Genomic DNA, 27,312 nt, shown 5'->3' on the forward strand with positions numbered 1-27,312 from the left:
CATCGGAGGGCAGTTCTGACAGCTGGTGCCCCATGTGAGGAGGGAACTTCGCTGATGAGCAATCAGTCTACGGGTGAGTGTACCCACATAAGTTCTGGGGCAGTCTTCTTCAAAAAATGATCTCTCCCTTCAATCCCTCGGAATCCTCCTTAAGAGTAGAGGTCTCGAGATTTCTGACACTCAGGCGTTTAAGACCTGGGAGACTATGGTTAAGGCTGCTTCCTGGCTACCAGAGAGTAATTTATTTGATTGGGAGACCTGGGATAGGATTGAACAGCTGGTCCGAAAAGCCCAGGTTAATCGGGGTGAAATTCCTCCTCTTGGAGTTTATCCCATCCTGTCAGCCCTTAAGAGTTGTTGCCCTCCTAGTAGGTCGTGTTCCACACCAGAGGTCAAGGGCCCGCAGCTAAGGGAGGCACTCGGGACAAGATCTATTCCCCTAGGAGACCCTGACCACACACCTTCAACTGAAGCCAGTCCTAAAAGGGAAAGGGGCGATGAGGAGTCCGGGGAGAGCCAAAATGCAGGACCCTTGGACCCCTTTGATGCTGCTCCATGGCCTCCTAGACAGGGAAATTCTCTCCACCCTCCATTACCTAGTTCTGAATCCTCTCAGAACCCTTTTAAAGCATCCACCAGCAGCCCTGGCAGGTCACCCTCTGCCCTTCCTCCACCATATCTGAACTCCGGACCGAGGCTGTACTCCCTTCTAAGGGCTCAAAGTCTCCTACCGGTTGCTGGCTCCACACGGAGTCAGAACCCCGCTCACAGCTTAGTTCAGGGCCATATCAATTATTTCCTGTTAATATTAATCCAGGTGGTAATCGCCCTGCAGCCTGGTATCCCTGGGATCCAGGTGATCTCAAGGAGTTACTTCAGGGCTTTGCCCATCAACCATGCACCTTGGCAGATTGGAGGGCTTTGGTCCTGGCGATTCTTCCTGCCCGGACAATGGGCAGCCAACTCCTTGTTGTTTGCCTCACCATGGTAACCATGGGGTGCCTGGGGAAAGAGCAAGTTTCCTGGTCCCACCTCCCACACTTTGGTGGGCTTCTAATTGATTCTTCCACAGTCACTCAGACAGAACTTCTAGTCCCGCCTTCCAATCACTAACCTGTATTTTCTGTTTCAGATTGCTTCCAGAGCTGCCCAGAGCCCATATTTTTAAGAATGCCTATCTGTAAATGCTAACGAAAGATATTTTTTTCAGACAAAATTTAATTCCACAGGTTTCTATGTTGCAGCCCTAAATTTAAGTTAGTTCTGAGTTACATAACCTGACTTTTGGGGCTGGGGATGTGGCTCAAGCGGTAGCGCGCTCCCTGGCATGCGTGCGGCCTGGGTTCGATCCTCAGTACCACATACAAACAAAGATGTTGTGTCCGCCAAAAACTAAATTCTCTCTCTCTAAAAAAAAAAAAAAAAAAAAATTAAAAAAAGATAACCTGGCTTTTCTTATAGTTGTGTTACTAAATAATCTATTAATAAGAGATATCTAACATGCTTGTTTGTATTTAACTTTAATTTTGGAGGTTATGGAGAAGCATTTGCTCGCCACAGGAACAAAGCCAGCAATGTTCCTGTAATGACCAAAAAAAACCCTTATTCTAATTCCTGACTATAAAAAATAAAAATGTATACACAAGGATCTTATTTCAGTTACATCAAGTGACATCACATAAAAGAGTGCACTCCTAGGTAAAAATAAATTGAAATGGATCCAAGTATTTTAAAAACCACGTGATTACATAAAGTTAATACAATTATAAGTTATGTCCTTATTCTTAATATAATCTGTAAAATAATTAGTACATGTCTAATTGTTTAGTTAATATATATTTGCCTAATTTTTTTTTAACAGAAAACTCGTAATTTATGTTTTATACGTACATTCATCAGATACTCTGCCTTTTCAGTTACAGATATTTGAGATAAATGTATTTACTATAAATTTGCTTTTAAGTGAAAATACAATCTTCAAGTAGTTTCTAATTCTCAAAGTTATTGTTCAAACTCAAAACATGATAAACAAATATAATTCTTTTTTATTTATTCATTTTTTAATAATTAGTTGTTCAAAACATTACATAGTGCTTGACATATCATATTTCATACATTTGATTCAAGTGGATTATGAACTCCTATTTTTACCCCGTATACAGATTGCAGAATCACATCGGTTGTACATCCACGTTTTTACATACTGCCATACTAGTGTCTGTTGTATTCTGCTGCCTTTCCTATCCTCTGCTATCCCCCTCCCCTCCCCTCCCCCCATCTTTTCTCTCTACCCTAACAAATATAATTCTGTCTACAAAACATCTAAGGATTTAAACTACATTTTTATTGATATTTTTCTTATCAAAGTACAATAATTTGTTTATAGATTCTAAGGTTTCCAGAAATTATTCCAAAGTATAACCAGAAAAAAAAATTCTAAAAGAAAAAGATGCTTCAACAAAGAGAAAGCACACATTGGATCCGAACAGGCAGAAAGAAATCAACATGCTACTCCTGTAGTTCCCCTTACCATGGGGATGCTCGCAGGGACTGCAGAACAATATGCCTCAGGGATACAACAAGCTGCCATTCCCCCCACTCACTCCTCTCTTCTGTCAGTGCCCACACTCAGACCCACCAGGTCCTCTTGCCAGCTAACTCAAAACTCAAACAAGCTGAGTAGAGCCCTCAGACCCCCGTATCAGAGACCTGATGAAAATGGCCTTTAACATTGCTTTGTCATCACTGAAAACAGGTTACTAAGAATTAAAGTCCCTTACAGGCTTTTTGGGATATTCACTCTGGTCTTCCCCTCTGCTCTACCTGTTCAACTGCTCAAGTTTTCCTTGCTAGGAAAATCCCAAACCACTTTCCCATTATTCTTTTACATCTCCTTCCTCATTCTCAGATCCACCAGAGCTGCTCTCAGCCCTGCCTTCCCCGTCTTCCCCCTCCCTACCCAGGCCCACAAAAAGTCTTAACTGACCTTCTCCAGAAATCTTCACCATGGCTGATTTTAGGACTTTCAGCAAAAGAATCCCTATAAAAGAGTTCAGTGTAGATAAACTTCCTTTTTTTCGTGTTGCCCTGTTTTACTTGGCCACTGGCTGGAAAAATCAGTGCTCCAAAAGCTAGACACTCCCTTACTAGTTTTTCACAAAATATGTAAATAAGGCCTCTGGCCTTGAGCTGGGCTTCACAGTGATGGCTACATTTCTAAGATAAGGGAGTTATCAACTAGGCTCCATGGTAACAGCTGGCAGGATGAGGAAAGAAAGGAAAGAAAAAGCTCTCCCCCTCCCAGGTGTCCTTGAAAAGTTAACTTGCCCAGAACAGAAATAAAACAAAAAACAATAAACAAAAACTGCTTTTTGTCAACAGAGTGATATTGTTTTGTCTTGATCCATCATGGCCACAGAGTGGTCTTGTCTAATCCTAATGTTATGTAAGATTGATTATGTTTAATAGGAGAACAACCAGACTTTGTCATGAGTAGCAGAACAGTTTGTCTGATAAAACTGGCCTCATACTCACAGCAGGGCCTGGCTGACAGGCCCCAAAGAGGAGACAAGATACTGGAAGATAATATACTTTCTTTAATATGAAGAGAAAAACTGGGCACAACCCCAGGACATCACATAGGGCAGGTATTTCCCCAGAAGTAAGTACTACAGTCTTAGCTGATGTTGCTGATGATTCTCAAATTACATCAAGGACACCCAGCACCCTGAGTGATACAGAGAAGTGAAGAATCTCCTTACATAAGAAGATCCAATTGAAAAACTTGAAATGTGAAGGATGAACAGCTTAAAAAGAAACCATGAAACCTTGATATGGCATTCCTGCTCCGTTAGATGGCTTTTTGCCACTGTGATAAAATGTTTGACAAGAACAGCTTAGAGGAGAAAAAATTTATTTTAGGCTCATATCTTCAGAAGTTCAGTCTATAGTCTCTTATTTAGTATGAGAAAACTGGTGTAAACTCAAAAAACTGTTGCAAAGGGCAGAGGTTATTTCATAAAATGGAATAGTCTAGTGAATAGGTTACAACTCTCATAATCTAATCATTTCACCTCTGAGCATTCCTGTATTGAGTACTGCAATGAGCTTATTGGGAGACACCTTATATCCAAACCGTAATACCAGCCTAGGAATTTTGCTTCAGTTTAAGTAGGATGGAGTGAGGGAGAAAGGAAGCTCCAAGTGTCCTCTATAACATAAAAAGATTGCAAGCTAATCATCATATTTGTCATAGTTGATGAACCAATATTGATACAGCATTTTTAACTAATGTCCACTGTTTACATTAGGGTTCATTGTTCATGTTGAATTTGTTTTATAGTCTGGACAAATGCATCATGAGTCCAGCATTCAAAGTTCATACGGAATAGTTTCAGTAAAAATCCTATGTGCTCCACGTGTTAACCTCTCTTCCTTAACCCAAACCTTGGAAACCACTAATCTATTCACTATTTCTATTGTTGCCCTTTCCAGAATATGCTATAATTGGTATTACACAGTATTTAATCTTTTTGGACTGATCTTTTTGCACCTTTTGCATTTAAATCTCCTCCTTGTCTTTTCATGATTTCATAGCACATTACCTTTTTCACTAAATAATATTCACATTATTTATGAACAGAACCAGTTTTATTTCTTTCTTGTCAACAAGTATACATTTCATTTCCTTTACTTGTGTAATTGTATTATCTAGACCACGTAGTACAATAGGAGTGATAAAGGCACATTCTTACTTTTCTGTTAGGATAAAATAACTTATTTTTCTACCATTAAGTACAATGCTAGATGTAGGCATTATTTTTTAAAGATATTTATCATAAAATAAAGTCCCACTCCAATATTGAGTTGCTGGAGTTTCTTTTCAAAATGAGCGAGCATGAGATTTTGCGAAATACTTTTTCTATATTTACTGATAAAAGCATAATTTGTCTTCATAAAAATAAAATAAAGGTATTATGTCTACCTACAACTAAAAACTAAATGTTTAAAAAAATTTTGAGACTAAAATCATGTCCTTTTATTTCTATTTACTTATATGGGTATTTCCGTAGAATAATGACATTATCTAAAATAAACATAATACAATTATCAAAAGCAGGAAATGCAACATTGATGCAGTCCTATTATATAAACTACAAATATATATTTTAAAATGTTCAGTTGTAACAACAATATCCTATAGATTTTTTTTCTGTGATAGGATCAAATGCAACATCATGCATATTTATTAATTTATTTATATTGTGGTCTTGGGTATAGAACCCAGGGGCACTGTAACACATAAGTACACCAGCAAGCTCTTCTATTTTTTATTTTGAGACAGTGTCTGACTAACCTTCCTGACTGCCCTCAATCTTGCAATCCTCCTGCCTCTGCCTCCCAAGTCACTGAAATTACAGGTGTACACCATTGTGCCAGACTATGCTTTGTATTTAATTGTCATGTCTAGCTAGTTTCCTTTATTCTCAAATCATTTCTGTCCTGCTTGCTTACTCCTTTTGGCATTGTTAAAAATAGTATATGGCATAATGGGTATTAATGAGTTTTTCTGATGTTTACTCATGATAGAATAAGGTTGAACTTTTTGACAGGAATGCCCTAAATTCAATGTGCTCTCAGTGGTCAACAGGAGAAATGTAGGTTGGCTTAATGTCAGTATTAGGGATGCTACTTTGATTAAATTGGTTAAAGTGGTGTCTATCTGGGTTTTACCTAGTAAAATGACTCTTCTGCACTTTATTACATAAAAATTAATTATTTGACAGTACATGCTTTGAATACATGTAAATAACCTTTTCCTCATTCAAGCATTCCCTCCCATTATTTCTTCTATATTTACTTCTTGATATTTCAGTCCAAAGAGATATTTTTCCTTCTCACATATTTAATCATGCCTTCATTTTTACCAGTATCCATCAGAGATATTTTATCTACAGATGTGAGGCAAATCCATCCCATCATCTGTTTCTATATAGTCTGTGAAGGAAGAATGATTTTCCTTCATGAATGGAAAAGAATTAAAATAATTTTTTTCACATAAACATTATATGAACTCTAAATTTCAGTGTAATTTCATGAAGTTTCATTTTCAAAATGTTATGGTCATTCATTTAATATGTCTCTGATCACTTTTGTATTACATAGTCAGTTTGAGCAATTGTTGCAGAAACTACACCTGGCTGTCTACATGAACATTGCTTTGCACTGTTGCCTATCGCACTACAAGTCACAGTGATGTCATTGTAACACAACAGTGCTTCATGTGGCAGGTGTTTTGTCATACCCTGGTAGTTAGTTAATGTTTTAAAATCACCAGTGCATACTCAGTGTGTAAAAGCTAGAAGAGAAAGGTGTATTATGAATATTTTTAAGGAAACACGGAGTGTGGATTACCTCTTATTAAGGAAGTTGGCAAAGCACCCATTTGGCTACCAAATGCTAAAGAACATAGTGTATATCACCATTATCAGATTAAGCAATCATCACAATATTCCCAAGTCACAAGAAAGAAATGTTTAGAAACATTTAGAAGCTTAAAACCCATCAAATTCCAAATTCTTAGTTTTGCAAATATTTCAACACAGGCTACTAAAGTTATTGAAAGTGTTATATTTTTTGCTCCATTTAAGCTTTTATAGGTGTTCCACATCTGATAGGATGGGACAAAATATTAAACATGGTTTCATAGATTCAACATCAGAAAATAGTCTGCCCTGCTTGACTATCAAATGAATCACTAAGATGTTGACTTTGATTACAGATTCATTTTTATTTTTATTTTTATTTTTTATTTTTTTGGTAAAAAAAATTTAATGAGATTTAATGGGTGAGGCCTACTAAAGAGTCTAGTCTTTGGAAAGAGGATATAGTAATACTTTTTAAGTGCATGTTTTTTTACAAAAAAAAAAAAAAAAAAAAGGAAAAATGAAAATGATGCTGTAAACAAACTTCTCAGTATTCATTTGTGAGTCAAGCAAGGTAGGCTGTTTCCTGCTGTTCATTCAAGTAAATGAACTTTGATTAAAGCAGTTGAACACATGTGCCCAGAGAAAATAAAGTTGCCTAACATCACACTCCCCTTCCAAAATGAGTGCACTCTAATTTTACTACACATGTATTGACAAGAACTGTTATAAATTAGTGTTATCTTTGCATCTGTTAGAAAAAATTAGGGACTTTTTTCTTTCTTGTTGATAACATCTGAATACTATTTTGTTCTTGCCCCTTGTCCTGAAAGGCCTAAAACTTTTAATGTATGTCTCAGCCAGTAAGGTTTGTCTTACCTTTATATAAACTCACATTTCCTTATTGTACTGAAAAGGTTGTGATCTATTCTATGATTATGTATTGCAAAATTCGAATTGTTCTTGAAGTGGTCAGATGTGATACCTGCAAGCTGGCTCTGGTGTCCTTTTGACTTTTTCATTATTCTTTGTGTAAATCTTTACACTGTGGTACAAGATGTCCCACATCTATCCTTTCCTGCCCCACCTCTGCACTCAGCCATTGCTCTGGATTCCTCTCAGGCCGCCTTATTTGCTAGATGCACATAACATCTAGCAAGAAGGGAAGAAGGGAATCAAAATGCTGCCTCTGCTCATGGAAGCAGCTGTCTTATTCACTTGGCTGTTATTACTGACTGGTCTAGATGTCTCACAGCTGATAATTATTGGGAGTCAGGGAGAAAAAGAGGGAAGAGAGGAAGGCAAAAGATTCCAAGAACCTCAAAAGACCCCCTTATACATTCGGTTCATTAAAATTTGTATAATAAAAGAAATTCTTATTGAGCCTGTCATAATAATAAATAGAATACTCCTATTGATTTCTACTTTTCATGCTGTATTTATTTTCACAAAATGGACTATTTTAGAAACTCTAATTTGACAAATATCATGAGGAATAAGAGACAGGTTTAATATTTATAAACTGAAATTAGCCTCAGATTACACACTACTTTCTAACCAGAAGGAATTTTATTTTGAAAAGATTCAAGATCTCTCCTAGGTTCAAATTCTGTATGTAGTGGGAACTTGAAAATCAATCATTAGATAATCATTATCTAAGAGCAGATTTTATGAGCAACAAAAGACTGAGGAATGACTCAATTTTCCATGAGAAATGTTAGAAAGACCTGAGATGAATCATAGTTATTTGTGGAAAACAAAAAGCTAACATCTATCATTAAAATGAATAAAGGCACATTGATTAGAAAAGGCAAACTCTATGTGCACTGGAAAACAAATTTATGTTCTTTTCGAGTTTATATAACCCACTTGTAAGTTTATATAACCCCTAGAGCCTTCTGTAGCCACTGCCAGTCAAACAACAGAAGAAACAAACTGGGTGAGATTATGCAAGGAAAGATCTTAAGAATGATCACCAGCCCCTGAGATGGGCTGGAAAGACAGACTTAACCATCATTCAGGTACAAGGAAGCTGTCCTTGAAGATTTCGAATGTGTTTTTTTGTTTGTTTCATAATTGCTGTAATTCAGTAAATGTGCCCTCTCTTATTCTGAAATTTTTAAAGTATCTCCAAAGGTTTGATCCCTTTAAAAAAAAACCTGGGATAACCTGATATGCTTTCCACAGTGTCAACAAAATCTTACCCAATTTATAAGAGCTGAGTTACTCAGTCAGGTTCTAGAACACTACTCACTGGCCAAAACAAACTCCATAGGACTATTTATTCCTCAGTGACAGAGCAGTTCCTGTCAGCTTAAAATTTTTGTGAGAGCTGGTTTTCCTTCAGCAGCTGATCTCAACAGTGAGTAACAGAATAGTTTCTGAGCCATTGTCAATTCTCATCCTGTTTTGCATGAGAGACAAATATCTGTATTGACCTCCTTTTCTCCATAATTATCTATGAACACCCTCACCCCTTTTCTTTCGGACTTCCATGAAGGAATAAGAAGGAGACACAGAAAGGCTTGCTACTTACACAATTTCCTTCTCCTACATGCATCAAAGACATGCAAACTATACTGGGTAGCCAGACGGCACCTACCTGAATCCTCTTCACATGCAGCTTTTTCCTTTGCTTCTGTGATACCAGAGCTCTCAAAATTTTCTCTCCCCTCAGACTGACAGTTGAGTGACTAAATAGAAGAATTCGGAATGTTTGTAGATGCTGCCTGATGCTCTTTCTCATCACTCATAGTTTCTGGAACCCTTTGTGAAATTTCAAAGGGTGTGTGGATGGTGTTACTAGCGGTTAGGAAGGATGTGGTAGGGATCACACTTCACTTTTGGCTTTCTCCTCAACTTATATCTCCTACTATGCGCTTCTCCGTTTATCCATGTGATGCAGTATAAATTCTCCCTCACTACAATTTGAAGGCTGAATTCTCCAAGGTTTTTCCTAGGAAATGCAGGATGTCAATATCAAAATAGCTCTCCATCTGCCTGCATTGAAAACAATCTTTTGATGCATCAGCCCAGCTCTTCTGTCCCCAGGACTCAATATTTCATGTTTCCTAGATGTCAACTTAATGAGGGGAAACCTCTAGCAGCTTAGTAGGGCCTTAATTTTATCTTTCATTTGGTAGCCAAGAAACCAGTCATGAAGGCATCACCCAGGTGAGTCTAACATTAATCATTTTCTGTTCTTATTCTGGAAAAGACTAAACTCTGAATTCCTCCTATTGATCAGTTAACTTGGATTGTTTGTAAAGAACTCAATGTTATTTCTTGACATACAATTTAAACAAAGCCATATTTGCAGCTTTTTAGCAAATTCAGTTTCTTGGCATGCACAGAATTAAAAAAAAAACCTGAAATCTATATTGATTCTAAATCTACTATTAGAACTTATGGGATTGTCTCAATCATGTAACCTTCAAGAAAAGATTTCTCAGGAAGAGCAAATAGAAATGCTTGGCTGGTCTGAATTTTGTAGGTATTTTGACCATGGAAATATACATGGAAGCATTCCTCTTGTGAGCACACTCAGAGAGGGTAACTGGAACTCTGTTTCCCACCCTTAGAATGCCCTGAAATTTCTCCTAGGAACTAGTAAGATAATGAATACATGTGCAATGTATAGCTGCTGTGGCAATGCCCCTAGAGTCTTATTAGCCTAGACCTTGATCTCAGGCACACAGCTCCTGGGACAAACACAATGTTTCACTGAGCCTAAACCTCTCCACATAACAATAACTTTATACAGTGGACTTTCTTGAGAGCTACATAAAACACCTAACATTGCACATTGCAATTTAGTATGTAGCTGAGGATTAGCTGCATAATGTTGCTAAGTCTGTAATACAATGAACAATATGTACTAATGATGCCAATGACCTGAAGTAACCTATGGATATAAATAAATATATATGGCAGCTTGGCCATTCTGCCATCTTTCCTCCCTTTGCATCTTGCCTCTATGTCTCCCTTTTTGTTCTCATTACAAAATTTTAATTATATTTGTCTTTACATTGTTTGCTTTCCATTTTTGTTTTAGTTTATTATTGAGATTCATATGATTTCTGATTTTAAAATCTCCTACTGTAAACTAGGATAACTTTCATGAAGTAACTTGTAACTACGAGGGCAGCATTTCTGAAGTAACAACAATTTAAAGAGCAAAGCATTTTCATTTTTCACTTTCAACAGCATCTCAGATCCCTAATTCAGAAGTTTCTTTCAGACGCAATGAGTTATGCATACTCTAGAAAAACATTAGAAATAAAAGAATATCCATTGAAGAATTTCTTATTTCTACAACAATCAAAAAATATAAGCAATAAAAATGTAAAACACTAAGAATTTCTGGATAAAAATTATGAATTCTCTGGCCAAATTATCCCTTCTCCAATCTTTCCAGTTCAGCTAGCTGGACAAGTTTAAATAATTTGGTTGACTTCTCTGAGTTAATTCCTCTTCTCTATGTTGAGGATCATGGTATCTGTTCCTCATGGACCTTTAAGAAGAGTTGTCTCACTTTTCAGCATTTCTGCTGCCTCATCTTTAAAACACTGATGCTAGCAACACAGCAATGTTGGTGTTTTGTGAAGTTTTAAATCATTCATATATGTGCTGTGGTTAGTGTCATTAATATGTTCATACACATCAGTCATTGCAATAGTGCTAGGCATATATTGACCACTCAATAACTATTATTCACTTCTAAAATAACTTGATATTATATGTTTGCACTTGTAGGTGAAAAATTATGGACAACACAGAGGAATACTTATTTGAATTTAAAGGCTACAATTTTGAAAGGTCTTTAGTTAAAATGCATATAGTACGAAGTGCAGATGATTTTGAAATTAGAGATGATGATGTCTTCATAGTTACCTATCCAAAATCTGGTAAGTGTAAAGAGTGGCCTCATGAGAGTAGATTTTTCCAAAGTTTGGTATGTGTGTGTGTGTGTGTGTGTGTGTGTGTGTGTGATTGTGTCTCTGTGTATGTAAATGTGCTCAGACATCAACAGCAGCCTGACCTACATTTATATATCCATTAGGAATCAGAAAAAAAGTTAGCTAAATCTCAAATCTATACTACCAAAGCTCATTTGCAATAGATATATTGTCAATTCTGTATATATATATATATATATATATATATATATATATATATATATATATATATATATATATATATTTCTTTATATATATATATATATATAAAGAAACCAAATACTGAGCCATGAGCAGGTACTGGGTAAAGGCTGACCTGTTGGCTTGGTCTGTTGGACAGACCTGAGACAGTCCAAACTCATCTTTTCTCTAATTTGTAAATGCTTCCTGAGTTGGAAGATTTATCTTCCATAATTATACATGTTTTAAGATGTTTCATTTTCTTGAGAAGTATTCCATGTCAGCTGAGTTCCACTGAAGATTCTCAAAAACGTTTTCAACCAGTAAGTTCTACTAGAAAATGAAATAAGAATGATTTTGAGATTTGTGAAGATAATCATTACAAAGAAGTGGTAAAACACAATCCTGTTGGGCTAAACAAGTACTAATAATAGTAATAGTGACTTCTACTTCAGCAGGGCGGGATGCTTGGCTTGGTTTGAGTTTTTAGAGTGGCCCATGCAGACTAAGGAGTAAAGCTGTAGTTATTAAGATTTTACATACAATGTTTTGCTTATTTATAGTGTGGTTTCCCCAGAACACCACAAAGAAGTTGATCATACATGATTAGGCCAAACAAGTGAATAAAATGATATATATATATATATATATATATATATATATATATATATATATATATACACACTCATGTCAAGTTCTGCTATTTCCTGACATCCTTGGATGCTTAAATAGTTTACAAAACCACCTTACATGGTAAAGAGAAAAGGAGGGGAAAGTGAACTCGCTATAATTTTGTTAATTTGTCTATAATTCTAAAGGGTAAAGTTCTGAAAAAGGAATTTCATGAAAGAAAAACAGGTACCCACAAAATATAGTCAAAAGGGACTCAGTAACCAATAACATATTGTAAGAAAGTACAGAAGGAATAAGCTCGAAGACTCCAAACAGAAAGAAATGACACAGAGAAGGAAATGCTAATTTCCCTGATGTGATAGTACAGGGTGTATGCATGTGTGGAATACCACACTCTACCCCATCAATATGTAGAATTATTATAAGTTAAGGAAAAAGTTAAAAACACGAAAAAGGACCTAACATGGAGCAGGAAACAGAGAAGGAGAGGCAGAATTAATCTAAATCATTACTATCATGGAATCAGAACAAACACAGCTCTTCAAGTGACAAAGGAATTTAGAGTCTTTGATTTTATCTTTATTAACTTTAAAGTTTCATAGAGACAAAAATGAAAGTTGGACAAAGTTGTTAGCATACTTAGAGTGTTTAAAAGAAAAGAAAGCTCAAATGATTATGGTGAATGACACTATTGTTGAGTTAATTTTTAATGACTAATTGAGTTTGAAAACAAGATGATTTATTTTTTCAGGTACCATCTGGACTCAGCAGATACTAAGCTTGATTTATTTTGAGGGGCATCGTAACAGAACCGAAGACATCAAAACAATAGATAGAGCTCCCTTCTTTGAATACAATAATCATAATTTGGACTTTACCAAAATACCATCCCCTCGAATCTTCAGTTCTCATCTTCCATATTATTTAGTTCCAAAAGGTCTGAAGAACAAAAAAGCTAAAGTATGTCATAGAGCTTAGTCTCTCTCTCTCTCTCTCTCTCTCTCTTTTTTTTTTTTGCAAAAGCAAAATAACCTGCTTTAAGTAGATTCCCCAAATTATGTTTAGGATATTGCCTTCCACAATAAAAATATATGAATGTCCTAAAAACTATGCCTGTAATAAGCAATTGTGGATATAATTTGCAATTTATTCTATAGCATATAACAAAAATTCTTTCACATTGGCCATAAAATGCCATTCTTTTTTATGATTTCATAGAATTTTATTGTGTGGCTTTGCAATAATTAATGTGTATTTGATGGACAGATAAGTTTCAGCCAATGGATGTCTTGTGTTGTCATAAACATTCCTATAAAGACTTGCACTTTATTTCTCATGCCATGTTTCAATTAATGTGAAGTTTTCAAATTAAAATGTCTAATATTTTAAGTGTTGACAGGGATTACCTACCTGCTTTTTATAATATATGAATCATACTTCATCAAATACCATGTAGGAATGCCTCTGTCCTCACATGCTTACTAATAATGGGAATTTTCAAATTTGCCTAATATGCTAAGTAAGAAAGTAATCTCATTTTTGAGCGAATTTCACTTTCAATTTTAATAAGATTATCTTTTTATATATTTTATAGGCCTTTAAATATCCTTTTTATTTTTTGCCCCTGTGTCTTTAGGTTGTCTTATTTACTGTTTTGTGGAATATTTACTTGGGGCAGTCTTCCCCTTTAAAAAGAAAAGACTTTTCTGAAAAACGGCTTAAAACTTTTAACCTTATGTAACCCAACTGTTAATACTTCTTTCCTGACTTCTGGTTCTGGTGATTTACTAAGAAAACACAACACCAACAACAAAGATTATGTAAATACCCTCCTAGCTAACATTATTTTTAACCTTTTTGGGGGAGGTACATGGGCTTGAACTCAGGATCACTCAACCACTGAGCCACATCCCCGGCCCTATTTTGTATTTTATTGAGAGACAGGGTTTCATTCTTTCATTTCATTTCTGTGGTTATATATTTTCAGCACCTCTCTTTTTGAGGCTGGCTCTGAACTTGTGATCCTCCTGTCTCAGCCTCCCAAGTAGCTGGGACTACAGACTTGAGTCACCAAGCCTGGCTATATTAAAACCTTCTTAGGATTATAAATTAAATCTTATACTACTTATTATATGAGATATGAATATTGCATTATACTTGTCCCAAGAGATACTAATTGACACAGAATATTTTCTTAAATCTTTGACTTGAGTATCTCCACTATTTTGAAGTCTATATATTGATATGCTAAATTTTCATTGTCTCTCTCTTCAGTGTGCAATCTTTATTCCAAAAATAGGTACTTCTGCTGATTATGTAGCAGTTCCTCCCTGTTTTGTACATTTTAACTGATAAGGCAAAGTTTTCTATCTACTTTTTACAATATAGCGTAGTTCCACAACGCTTATCAAATGTGGATTTTAATTTAAGAGAGATTTTTTTCTGGGAAAACAAACATTGCAATATACCAACATTCTTGGAGCTTCATTCTATGTCTCTATTTTATCAGGTCTACTTTAATACCATCAATATGTACCTTTTATTATTCTTTTTACCCACTTGTAGATATTTAACATTGAAAAAAGTATAACTTTTTAATAATCTCGTCAATTTACTCCAATTTTGTGGTTATATATTTGCATTCATGCTGCAAAGATAAAAATTTTATATTCTCTTATTTTTAGAGTTTTCAGGATATAACGAGTTTTCTATTTTACTAGGTTTTCACCCTCTGAGGAACTAGCTTTTTTTCTGGATGTATACTTTCATTTTAATTATTATCTCATTTTAGTATATGTCTTTCTATCTTCTTTAATTAAATGTTCAGTTTACCTATTTCCAGTGTTTATATTTGTCAATATTAACATTTTAAAATGAATATCACTTTTAGTATAACTATGGATATGATTTTGTTAATGTTTAAAACTCTGTTATTTCAGTTTTACTTTTATAATTGGTTTCAGCTCTCTTGAGACTTTTTTAGTTTAAAAGTGTTTGTATAGTTTTCTATCATGGGCAATGATGTTTACATATTCTAATTTTTGGATTTTATTTAAAAGTTAATTGTCAATTGCATGATCAGTTTTCAAACATGTAATATGTTTCATACATGAGAAAAGGAGATAAACTTTCTGTGTTGGGTACTTATACAAATTTTAAAAACTAAATGAAATAAAATTTTAATAATCAATTTTATAAATTTATTTTTGCTTTTATTGTTATGTTAAAGACAGTTCTCTGTAAGTGTTCTACTATGATTGTGGCTAAATCAAAATACTTACAGATTTACTGGAACTTTTCCATTGAAGTTTTTCTATTATGATCATCAGTGGACAAAGGTTCCTTTTCTGTTGGTCTTTGAAAACAAATTATGGGCCATCATGTTAAATCATTTGGCCTACAATTTTACTTAATTTCATTTTGTTCCTTATTCTCTAAATCTCTGGGATTTTGCCACATGCTCTTGTTTGTTCTTGATTTGAAATGCCATTTTCACTGCTGCATAATATAACTTCTGAAAGTAGTTCTATCAGATCTGTACTTTCTCTTCATAGAAAAATTAGAATATTCCAGCATTTGCATATCACTACTTGCTGCTATGAATGTTCTTGAGAATGGCCTTTGGGCACATATGCAGGAATTTTCCTATAATATACATCCAAGAAGGGAACTGCAAAGCCAAAAGTACAAGGATTTTCAGTTCTATGGGATGGGGACTATATTTTCTTAAGAAAGCAGGTGTATCAGTTCCTGCTAAATTGCTAATGGACATGTTTTGACTTCCTCCTAGTAATGATACATATCAGACTTTTAAATTTTTTCAATGTGTTATTTATGAAGAGGTATGTTAAAGTGATCTTAACCTACATGTCCATACTCACTAATGAGATTAAGCCTGTTTTGATAGGTTATTGACAATAATTATTGTGTATTCTGTGAAAGGCCTTTTTTTGGTTCAACTTTTCATTAGTGGTATTTTCATATTAATTTTTTTATACAGTTTCTGTCCTATAAGTAAAAGAATTTATTTCAACACTTTTTGTAATAGAGAAAAATTGGGGGAACACCTAATTTTCCATGACTAGAAGAATGGATTAAGATGATTATGATTCATTCAGCTAATGAATATGATGCAACTGTTAAAAACTTGAAATAATATGCTGGAATTGTTAATATTATTTCTAATTCTTCCTGCAGATTCTTTATATCTACAGAAATCCTAAAGATGTTTTGGTTTCCTTTTTTCATTATTCAAATTGGGTGGCTATATTAAAGAATTCTGAAACTTTTGAGAATTATATAAAAATGTTTCTAGATGGACAAGGTAACTATGAGTTTATTTATCAAGAAACTTAGGAAAGATATGTAGAGAGATGGAAAAGGGCAATTGTACAATGCATGCTCTTGAGTAGTTACTATGACATATCAACTTAGTCTGCCACCCAGTGGCGTTTCCATTCCTTGCCAGGACCATGTGGGTTTTGTCAAGTTTTCAAAGGCATGTTGTTTGGAAAATATTTTGACCAGTCCATAAGAGGCTTACACGTATTCTATCAATTTAAACTAGCTACAAATATAATTAAAACAATACATTCCAGAATCACTAATGATCAGGGTGTTTGTGTACTCTCTCCTGGACCTGTGGTAAGCCTTCTAGGGCCATGGTGGAGTTTATCACTCCACTACTGATGAGGATTGAAGGTTGCAAGGGACTTGTAGTGAGAAGTATCAGGATCTCACTCATTTAAAGATTACATTCAGGTTTTGTCTCATTGTAAACAGGTAGCTTTGCTATCCAGAAATCTTAGAGAATGAGAAGAAAAATGGACATGTGTGTTTTCTGGTGGATATAGGAAAGTGGAGGAAATTGCTTTAAAGAAATCTGATTTAAACTTAGACCCAGGGGCTTTCTCATTTCTTCATTGCTGCCTTCCTACATCCATAAAGTCACTTTTCATGATCACTTCTCTATGAAAACCATGATTGTTCCCCTAAGCAGTAATCATTTCAAAACAGTAATATAGATGTTCAGTGGTTGGGGCCTTTATTTTTGTTTTTGTGACCATAAGGAGGAAAAGACAGAATACTTTGCTATTCAATAAGTGCAACATCTTTACCTTCTTACTAATTATTTTTTGCACAGTGGTGGGAAGTCGTTGGTTTGATCACATAAAAGGCTGGTATGAACACAGACATGACTTCAATATTCTGTTCATGAGCTATGAAGATATGAAAAAGGTAAAATAAGAAGTATTTTTTAAAATTCTATTTTTAAACCTTTTTTCTCCTGGTTTCAGTAAAACTCATTCTCCTAGTCATTTTCATACATATTTCGTAGGCTTTTGGGGGGTAAGTGGGGGGTCTAATTTCCTGCTTATCCATTAATTATTACTGGTTTTCCTCAAGGGTGTCTTCTCACTACACACAGTCACCATGGTTATCATTTAAAAACTGTAGAAATAAAGGCAACCTCAAATATCTAGGATACCAATCTTGTAAATCATTTTTATTAATATTAATTACGTATTAATGGGTTTTGTTATCTGATTTCTATATGACCATGCAACATGCACTGATCATATACAATCTCCCTTCTTCCACTCTTACTTACCCTTCCCCCTGGACCCTTCACAGGCACTAGTATTCATGATTCTAGTTTCAGTCCATATTTGTTGTTGTTCTCACGTGTGCCTCTTGCACTACTTGTCTTTGTATGTCTGGCTTATTTTATTTAACATGATCTCCTTCAGTTCATGAATTTTGCTGGAAGATTTCATTTTTTTATATCTGAATAATAGTCCAGTGTGTGTGTGTGTGTGTGTGCACCATGTTTTCTTTATGTGTTCATCTTTGATAGACACCTAGGCTGAATCCTTATCTATTGTGAATAGTGATACAATAAACATGAACATGTGAGTTGTCTCTTCTATGGTGACTCTATTTCTTTTTGATATATACCCAGGAATGTAACAGTTGGATTATACAGTAGTTCTGTTTTTAGTTTAGTGGGTTTTTTTTTTTTTTTTTTTGAGGATACACCATACAACAAACTTTTTTCCATGGTACTTGTACTTAAGAAAGTTCATCAAGGAACACCATGACAATGGGGGAAGAAGCCACTTCAAAGACAGGATAATTGTTGCTATAGATGAGGGTGAGGCCTGTGAGGCATGTTCTTCCTGTTTTTTAAAGAGAATCTTCATGTGAAGTCATAGGATGCTTATATGCTGGTGAAAGTTTCAAAACTGCCTGAAAACTTTGTGTAATTCAAACACAAGATAGTTGAAATTTATTGTTCTGTGGACTCTGGTTGGTATGTGGATTCATTAATACATCATATATTCAGTTACTTCAACAATCACTGAATGATTGCTCTGTGACTGGCACTGAATCATGAGTAATAGATGACTGAATTTTTTATAAACAGAACTCATAATCTATCAGGGAAAACAGGTACTCACCAAGCTAGTATATGTAGTTCAAAAGTAATAAGTGAAATTATTAAGGAAAAGTCTAACTATAATGTCAATGTGCATATGTACTGAGAGTATCTAGTATAGTTGAAAGTGAAGGTCTTTTTTTTTCCTGAAATAAATAAATAAGAGCGAACAGAAAGAAAAGAAATGGGAGAGACTTATAAGAAAAAAGGAAAATGCATGAGACCTTTGAAGACCTAAGGGAAGAACTTGAACAATGTGGAAGAGATGAAATATTAATATAGAGGGGTTTTGTAGGAGCCAGATTTTATAAGATCTGTGGACTATGTTAATGAGAGTGATTTCTTTAAAGTTAAAAGTAGTCAAGAGCCTCTAAAAGAATTATTAAGAGGGGTAGCCATAGAATATGATTTATATTTTTGAATGTTATTCCCATTCATGAATTAAAAAGAAAAAATAGTGAGTATAACTAATCCAGTCCAGACACAGACCAGTGTGTTAATCCACTGAACATCAGTGCTTCCTTGGATTGGAGTAATGTCATTATGAATGAAGAGAATACAGAGTTTTGAGGCACAGTTAAGATGTAAAAAGAAAAGGGATTGTACAAAGTACAAATGATAAAGAGAGAGGTATCAAGGATGCTTCCTTTATTTCCAGTTGGTGCAGGTGTGCAGATAGTGGTCTCATTCGTGAAGGTGTTTAGGGCACTCTGAGGCAGGGTTGGGTTAGAGGGGGATCAGAGGAGCTTGAATATGACATTGTTTTTGACCTGTGAAGATTAAAGTGATTTAGAAGAAATCAAATGAATAGAGTGAGAAACAAATGAAAAATACAAATCAAACTCAAAAAGATTTCTGCCTTTAGATATTAATGCCATTAATTTGAACATCATCACTATAAAGAATATAATGGCAGTAGCCTGGGAGGCTGAAGCAGGAGGGTTGAGAGTTCAAAAGTAGCTTCAGCAATTTAGTGAGGCTCTAAGCAACTCAATGAGACCCTATCTCAAAATAGAATATAAAAAGGGATAGGGATGTGGTTCAGTGGTTAAGGGGCCCTGGATTCAATTCCCAATACCAAAAAGAACAAAAGAATGTATGAGAAGAATGAATGTGGATAAAATTGATTGGGGTAGGATGGAGTAAGGAAGTAAAGGAGAGAAGGAATATAGACATTGGTCAACTCAAGTTTTCCGCTTTAGAGCTCTTTCTAGAGAAACCTCACAATGTTGTCAAAAATTAGATATTCAGGGCTGGGGTGGTGGCTCAGTTGGTAGAGTGCTTGCCTAGCATGTGTCAGGAACTGGGTTCTATTTTCAGCAACGTATTTAAATAAATGAATAAAATAAAGGTCCATCAACATTCAAACAATATTTTTTTTAAAAAAACATTAGGTATTCATCAAAGTTGGAATACGTTTTGGAGTCTTCCTTTGTCTGTTGCTTCCCTTGGAAATGTCTTGGTAGTTTTACGAAACACTGCCCATGCCTGCTTCTCCAGTGATAAACCCAGCAAAATGTATAAACTCAGGGCAGTTTCTCTCAGAGGATTTTTCACATTTCTCACTTAATTAGTAGTAGTAGCCCTAGAACCTTAATGACTATGCAGGATTATTTTCTACTTTCCTGTCACAAGTAGAGTCGAGTGGTATATAATTGAACTAGAAGCAATTATAACTATAATGTTTAAAGATTCATATTTAGGTGGAAAAAGTCAAGTTAGAAGACCAATAATTCATTATCATATAATGAGGATGGAGGTTACCATTAGGGGAAGGACAAGGTTTAAAATGAGGAAAGGGTGTTTATTGGGGGATTCTGGAATGCGTGTCATTTTCATATATGTATTTTATTTTAAAATGTAAAAATTCTGGAAATACTTTATCTTAAGAGAAATGATACTCCCCTTTGGGGGGAGTCTAATATGAGAGATTTAATCATTCCCATCCTGTTATCTTTTCCTTCAACATATTGGAACTGGCTGATGCCTCTAGGAAAGAGATGCATATATACCTGAAGGGTGTGGGGCAGTTGTCTTTGGAGACCCCACAAATACAGTGGTAAAGAAGAGAGCTGCCCGTTGTGTTACATGAAAAACCATTTTGTGGAATATGGCTCAGAATTTTGGATAGTAATTGGTAGTAGAATTAGGGAATGGCTGGTGTTCTGAAGAACTGGCCAAAGTACAAGACTGTAGCAAGACCTAGAAAATAATCTCTGAATCTATGTTATGGTTTAATTATGACTTGTCCCCCAAAAGATCATATGTGAGACTATGAAAGAAAAGTTTAGGGATGATATATGATAGGATGATAAAAGGCCTGATCTAATCAGGGCATTAATATCCTAAGTGGTAATTTTAGGCAGGTAGGTAGGGTAGAGCTGGAGGAGGTAGGTCATCAGGGATATCCCTTTGTGGTATAATGTCATGAGCTGATTGGAGCTCTCTCTGCTTCCTGGTGTGATGTCTTGAGTTGCTTTTCTCCACCACATTCTTCCACCGTGATATTCTGACTCACTTCAGGCCCTGTGGAATGGAGCCGGCTGTCTATGGACTGAGACCTCTGAAACCGCGAGCCACCAAAAAAACTTTGCCTCCTCTACGTTTATTCTTGTCAGGTTTTTTTGGTCACAGCAACGAAAAACCTGACTAAAACAATCTGTGTTTCATCTTCCATTAAAATTATTCACTAAAGTCTACATTTCGATTAACAAGCTGGGGGTTTATCTGATACTTTGGTTAATAATAGTTGGCTTTGAGGGAAAGACTTTAATTTTATCTCTTATTTCCTTGTATGTGACAAGTATAGCTGTTTTGAAATTCTTTCGGATAATTTCTACATTTGTAACATCGATAGTTCTATTTTATTGTCTTTTTTATGCTAGAACTTGTTCACATTTTCTTATCCCTTTGTATTCATTTATATCCTAATTTTATTATTTTTTTCTGCACCCAAGTTTGGTGTAGAAATAAGTTAATAACTGTGGTGTGGGAGACCAACCTTGCACATGACTGAGTCACACTCCTCTGCTGGGTGCTGAGGCACTCAATCACAGAAATGTGGCAGAGCTTTCCCCACCCTTCTTGGGTTCAAGGGTTGGTGTTTCGTGCATGGGTGTGTCTTGCTACAGCCCCATGGGTGAAGCTATGCTCACCTGTTCTTTTGTAATATAACCCCTTGCCCTGTTTAGGATAGAATCTTCCATGGAAGTGCCTTGTGTGTGTCCCCTTCTCTTACTCTGCCCTTGGGTGTGGCCTACCCAGGTGTCAGTAAACCTGCTGACAGTGGACATCATGAACATAGACTCAGCCCCCTGAAACCTGACCCGTTGCCTCATTTGAATAGCTTCTCCTCAATAAAAGGGGTCAGGGCATGTGCACTCTCTCTCTTCCTGCGGACCCTTAAGGTCAGAGGAGCCATCACAGTGACCCCAAAGAAAAAGGTATTTGTGTCCCTTGTGTGGTTATTTTGCACAGCCCAATTAGCCCAGTTCAACTGGAGTAACCCCTGAGCATTTTCTGTGGACCTGTTATTTTTATTCATCCTCTCACACTACATTTTTCCCCTACAAGAATACAGCTAACATACTCAGGAAGTTAGCAAGGCCCTGTATCCTCTGTCCCCAACCTGCCAACCCATCTCCATTTCTTGTGAGCACATAGTGTATCAAGCACTTTGAAGTTCACATTTCATAGGGTTAGGGGTTTCAGGTTTCTTTAGTTGGGGGCTCATTTTTTAAAATTTTATCCAGAAAAGAAATCTTTGCTTCTTGAATTGAAAGAAAAGTTCCTTTCTCATGAAAATTGTTATAACCTCTTTGAGATACAGTTTTTCCAGTTAAAGTACTATTGCCTATAGTAATTCTGTTTAGGTTTTATCCTCCCACTGAAGTTTTTACTTGTGATAAAATATCCATGACATAAAGTATATTTTTTACTTGTGATAAAATATCCATGACATAAAATATGCCACTTTAACGACTTTGAAGCGGATACCAGGGATTGAACTCAGGGACACGCAACCACTGAGTCACATCCCCAGCCCTATTTTGTATTTTTTTAGAGACAGGGTCTCACAGAGTTGCTTAGCCCTTGCTAAATTGCTGAGGCTGGCTTTGAACTCACCATCCTTCTGCCTCTGCCTCCTGAGTCCCTGGGATTACAGGCATGAGCCACCGTTCCCAGCCTGCTTTAACCATTTTTTAAGGGAACAGTTGTGTGTCATGAAGTATGTTCATATTCTTGTGCCAACATCACCACTCTCCTACTCTAAAATGAATTCATATTGCAAAACTGAAACTCTATATTCACAAGGCTATAATCCCTCATTCTCCAGTCTCAGCTCCCTGTAGGTCTTGTAAAAAAACATTCTACTTTCTGTGTTTATGAAGTTGATTAGTCTTAGTATATCATATCAGTGGAATCATACAGTATTTGTCCTTTTTGACTGGCTCATTTAACTTAACTTACCATAATGTCTTCAGGGTTCATGCATTTGTAGCATAATGCCTTCCTTCTAAGGCTGAATAATATTCCAATGTACATATGTACTACATTGTATTTGTGTATCTCATACATATACATACATATAGATCACTTTTATATTCTGCATTGTGAATAATGATGTATGAACATGGTGTACAAATCTCTCTCTGAGACTTTAACTTTCAATATTTGGGGTACATACACAGAAGTGGATTTGTTGGGTCATATTGTAATGCTGTTTTTAGGTTCATACTATTTCCATTGCATTTGCAGCATTTTTACATTTCTACCAACATGCATAAATCTTAATTTTTCTGATTCATTGGTCTTATTGTTGTCTGATGTGGTTTATTTTTAATAATAAAAATATTGAAATAAAAATAAATAAAATATTTAAAATTTTAAAATAATAATAGCCTTCCTAATGGGTGTGAAGTGGTACCTTACTGTGGTTGATTTGCATTTCCCTAATGATTAGTGATACTGAGCATCTTTTCATGTACTTATTGGACATGTGTATATCTACTTTGAAGAAATCCTTTGCCAATTTTTAATTGGACTGATTTTTTTATTCTCGTTGATTTGTAAGAATTCTTTATGTATTCTGGGTAGTAGAACTTTTAAGATATTTGGTTTCTTATTCTACAACTTAAATTTCTTTGTTCTAATGTCTTTTTTGTTTTATTTTTTGTTTGTTTTGGTGTGTGTGTGTGTGTGTGTGTGTGAGTGTACTTGGGGTTTTTAATGTAAAAGATAATCTTATGCGCTAACAGGGACCACTTCATTTGCTTTATTTTCTATTTCAGTACCTTTTTTGTTTTTATTGCTTAGGTGCTGCAGCTAGTATTTCTAGTATCATGATAAATTAAAGTGGAAAAATGGAGTTGAACTTACTCCACATCTCAGATGAAAATCTTTCTCTCTTAGTTGAGTTTGCTGTTAGCTGTTCCATATAAGACTTTTTCATGTTGACGTAGATTCCTTCCATTGCAGATTTATTGAGAGTTTCATCATAAAAAGATGTTGGGTTTTGTTAAATGTTTTTTGTGCATCAATTGAGATAATCATGTCAGTTTGTTTCCCCATTCTCTTTTCATAACAAACTGCATGGTTCATATGATGACACTTCTTTGCATTCCAGCAATCAATTTCACTAGAATATGAAAATGTTGTGTGTTTGGCTGTAACTCATGCATACTCATGACTCTTTCAGGACCTCAGAAGTGCAGTGTTGAAAATCTGTAGATTTCTTGAGAAAGAACTTAGTGAAGAAGTCGTGGATACTGTTGTGAAACAGGCTTCATTTCAGAACATGAAGACTAATCCACAAGCAAATTATGATGATATTGTAAAACAGGAAATGGGAGTGAGAAACAACGAAGGAAATTTTCTGCGGAAAGGTACTATTCAGTAGTTCTTAGTAGCAAGATGTAAGCTGTCATTCAAGTCCTTGATACCTAGGAGAAATAATAAGTGCTTCCATTATGTCTCTCCAAGTAACAGTGACATTTGGAACCTAGAGAAATTAAGCATCTAATTGAGAGTAGGTCTGAAGAGGTTTTCAAGAAACCTAAGTGTTTTAGTATACAAACTGCTTAATTAATATTGCCTTATTTCTAAGTCACATGAGCCTCGTCAGGTATATTAAATGAGAAGAACAATAATCCTTATTTTCCCTTTGTTCTTCTAGAATAATCTAAGGAGTAAACTTAATGTGTGTTTTGCTGTGCTGGGAGGAGGTTTGGATTACTGTGTTACCATGTGTCATCACAAAGAGTGATATCTTATTAGTGCTATCTGCTATGAATTCAGTTACTTCAAAAAATCCTTGAAATCGTTTTTACTGTGATCTTATTACATGCTTGAAGTAGTTGTCAAGAATGAATATTATTTCCCTTGTAACTGATACCCTTTAAATTCAAAGTATTATTATTATTATTATTAGTAGTATAGTAGTACCAAGGATTGAACTCGGGGGCACTCAAGCACTAAACCACATCCCCAGCTGCTATTTGGTATTTTATTTAGAGACAGGGTCTCACACTGAGATGCTTAGAGCCTCACCCTTGCTGAGGCTGGCTTTGAACTCAACATCCTCCTGCTCAGCCTCCTGAGCTGCTGGGATTACAAGCATACAACACCACACCTGGCTTCAAATTGTTAATTTTTAATTTAATCATTTAGTGTATAAACATTCTAAACATTTCACTTCTACTTTATTTACATTTTATGTCATAATTGGCTCATAATTTACCAATAGGATGATGGATATTAATTTATGAACAATTGTATAAACATCCTATGGAAATTGCCCTAGATATTGATATATTTTTAAATTCCTTTTTTTGATGACATTTATTATAAATTCTCCCTTTTAATTCCTCAGCTACAGTAGATAAAAAGCAATTCTCATATCCCTAAGAGCTTGTTATCTTTTCCAAAGGCCAATAATAATGTCTATACATGTGAACCTGATAGCTGGAAATGCCAAGTTATTTTTCACTTAAGAAGAATGGCATAATGTAATCCCTGCGGTTCAGGAGGCTGAGGCAGAGGAATGCAAGTTCAAAGCCAGCCTCAGCAAAAACAAGGTGCTAAGCAACTCAGTGAGATCCTGGCTCTAAATAAAAAACAAAATAGAGGTGGGGAGTGGTTTAGTGGTCGAGTACCCCTGAGTTCAATCTCCGGTACTCACCCCCACGAAAAAGAATGGCATAATGATGGTTTAATCTTGTATAAAAAAAAAAGATGCAGAAAGAGAAGCTCTGGTGCTCTATATGACTTTGATTTTATAGGTTGAAAATACTTGAGTTTTGTTTTTTTTTTTTTTTTTCAAATTGAAAAAGAAAGAAATACTTATCTTGGAGGGTTTTAGTAAGAATTATATTACAGTTGATAAATGTGGTGCACTTAGTATGAGGTTCACTTAGTATATATACAGGAGTATATATATTAAAATACTTTTTAAATTCTAATGTATTCATATCTTTATAGTTTTTTTATTCCTAAGGATCACAGAGTGGGAAAGGCTAACATATGGAGAAGTAAATTTTAAATCTCTTTACTGCATTATTTTGTTCCTAGATTCTTTATTCAATCATTCCTGTGTAAGAAAAGATGAGGTCTCCAATCCTGTGGATCTGAACAAATATTTAGCTTGGTTGAAAAGAGATTAACCCATTAATTTCCAATTTTTAAATTCTGTGAACACAATAATATTCACATATTATTAGAAAGTTAAAAAATAGGTATATTGGTTGCTCCATTTAAATTTGACAGGGGTTCCACATCTGGGACAATGGGACACATGGGTTCAAATGGTTGAGGCAGTCTTTAGCATGAAGTGTTCTTTATTCACCAAAGTGACATTCATGTTCATATCCCATTAGGTACCATTGGAGATTGGAAACATCATTTTACTGTGGAGCAGAATGAAAGATTTGACCAGATATTCCAAAGGGAAATGAAAGACTTTCCCCTCAAGTTCGTCTGGGATATAAATGAGGAGTAGAATTCTAATCAAACTATAAAAGAATCATGTAAACTCTAATCAAATGCTATACCTTAACATACATAATAATAATAACATACATAATGCCTACTACTAATTATAAAACTTCATTAACAAAATAAATAAACTATGCTTAGATCAGTTGCCATGAATTCTTTAAAATTTAAAAAAATTAGTTTTACTTTAATAATTAAAATTACAAATCAGAAATTAAAATGCTTTTGCAGCTTTGGTACCCTGCATGAAAATGGCAAAACAGGAAGCATAAAACATGACTTGCAAATATCTTCAGAAATTATTCTGTATTGTGTATTTTCCAATACCCACAATTAAATTCAGGATCAATTAAACATTAAAAATCATTTTATTCTTGTACTTAAATTTTAATTCTTTGGTTTCGAAATCAATGTGGATATTCAAATGTGATATAGAATAAATGGAGAAGTCCTATATAAATAGGTACTTCTTTTTAATAATTTAACAGATCACAGTTTGCACTAGATGAAAAAATAGTTTTTTCAGGCTGGTCAGGATGGCATGCACTTGTAATCTCACGACCTAGGAAGCTGAGGTAAGAGGATAGCAAGTTCTAGCCAGCCTCAGCTACATACAGAGACCCTGTGTCAAAAGTTTTAGAAAAGGAAAGGAGGCTTGGGGATATAGTTCAGTAGTAGAACTCCC

At 35.1% G+C, this 27,312-nt stretch overlaps 1 protein-coding gene across 1 annotated transcript; it reads left to right on the forward strand.

The window, feature by feature from the left end:
• Positions 1–16,429: 16,429 nt before the first annotated feature.
• On the forward strand, positions 16,430–26,826 carry LOC139706209 (amine sulfotransferase-like). The gene is made up of 4 exons (XM_071613887.1): positions 16,430–16,520; positions 17,340–17,434; positions 24,334–24,520; positions 26,510–26,826. Exons 1-4 carry the CDS (start codon positions 16,502–16,504, stop codon positions 26,629–26,631), a joined length of 423 nt encoding a protein of 140 aa, XP_071469988.1. The 5' UTR covers positions 16,430–16,501; the 3' UTR covers positions 26,632–26,826.
• Positions 26,827–27,312: the final 486 nt, after the last annotated feature.

The sequence above is a fragment of the Marmota flaviventris genome, chromosome 6 (assembly GCF_047511675.1).
Source record: "Marmota flaviventris isolate mMarFla1 chromosome 6, mMarFla1.hap1, whole genome shotgun sequence".
In the NCBI taxonomy this organism is placed as follows: Eukaryota; Metazoa; Chordata; class Mammalia; order Rodentia; family Sciuridae; genus Marmota; species Marmota flaviventris.

Excerpts from the sequence above, each read along its gene's own strand:
- LOC139706209 (XM_071613887.1), top strand. Across the intron at positions 17,435-24,333 it reads GCTATGAAGATATGAAAAAG|GACCTCAGAAGTGCAGTGTT; the intron begins GTAAAATAAGAA and ends TGACTCTTTCAG. Across the intron at positions 24,521-26,509 it reads AGGAAATTTTCTGCGGAAAG|GTACCATTGGAGATTGGAAA; the intron begins GTACTATTCAGT and ends ATATCCCATTAG.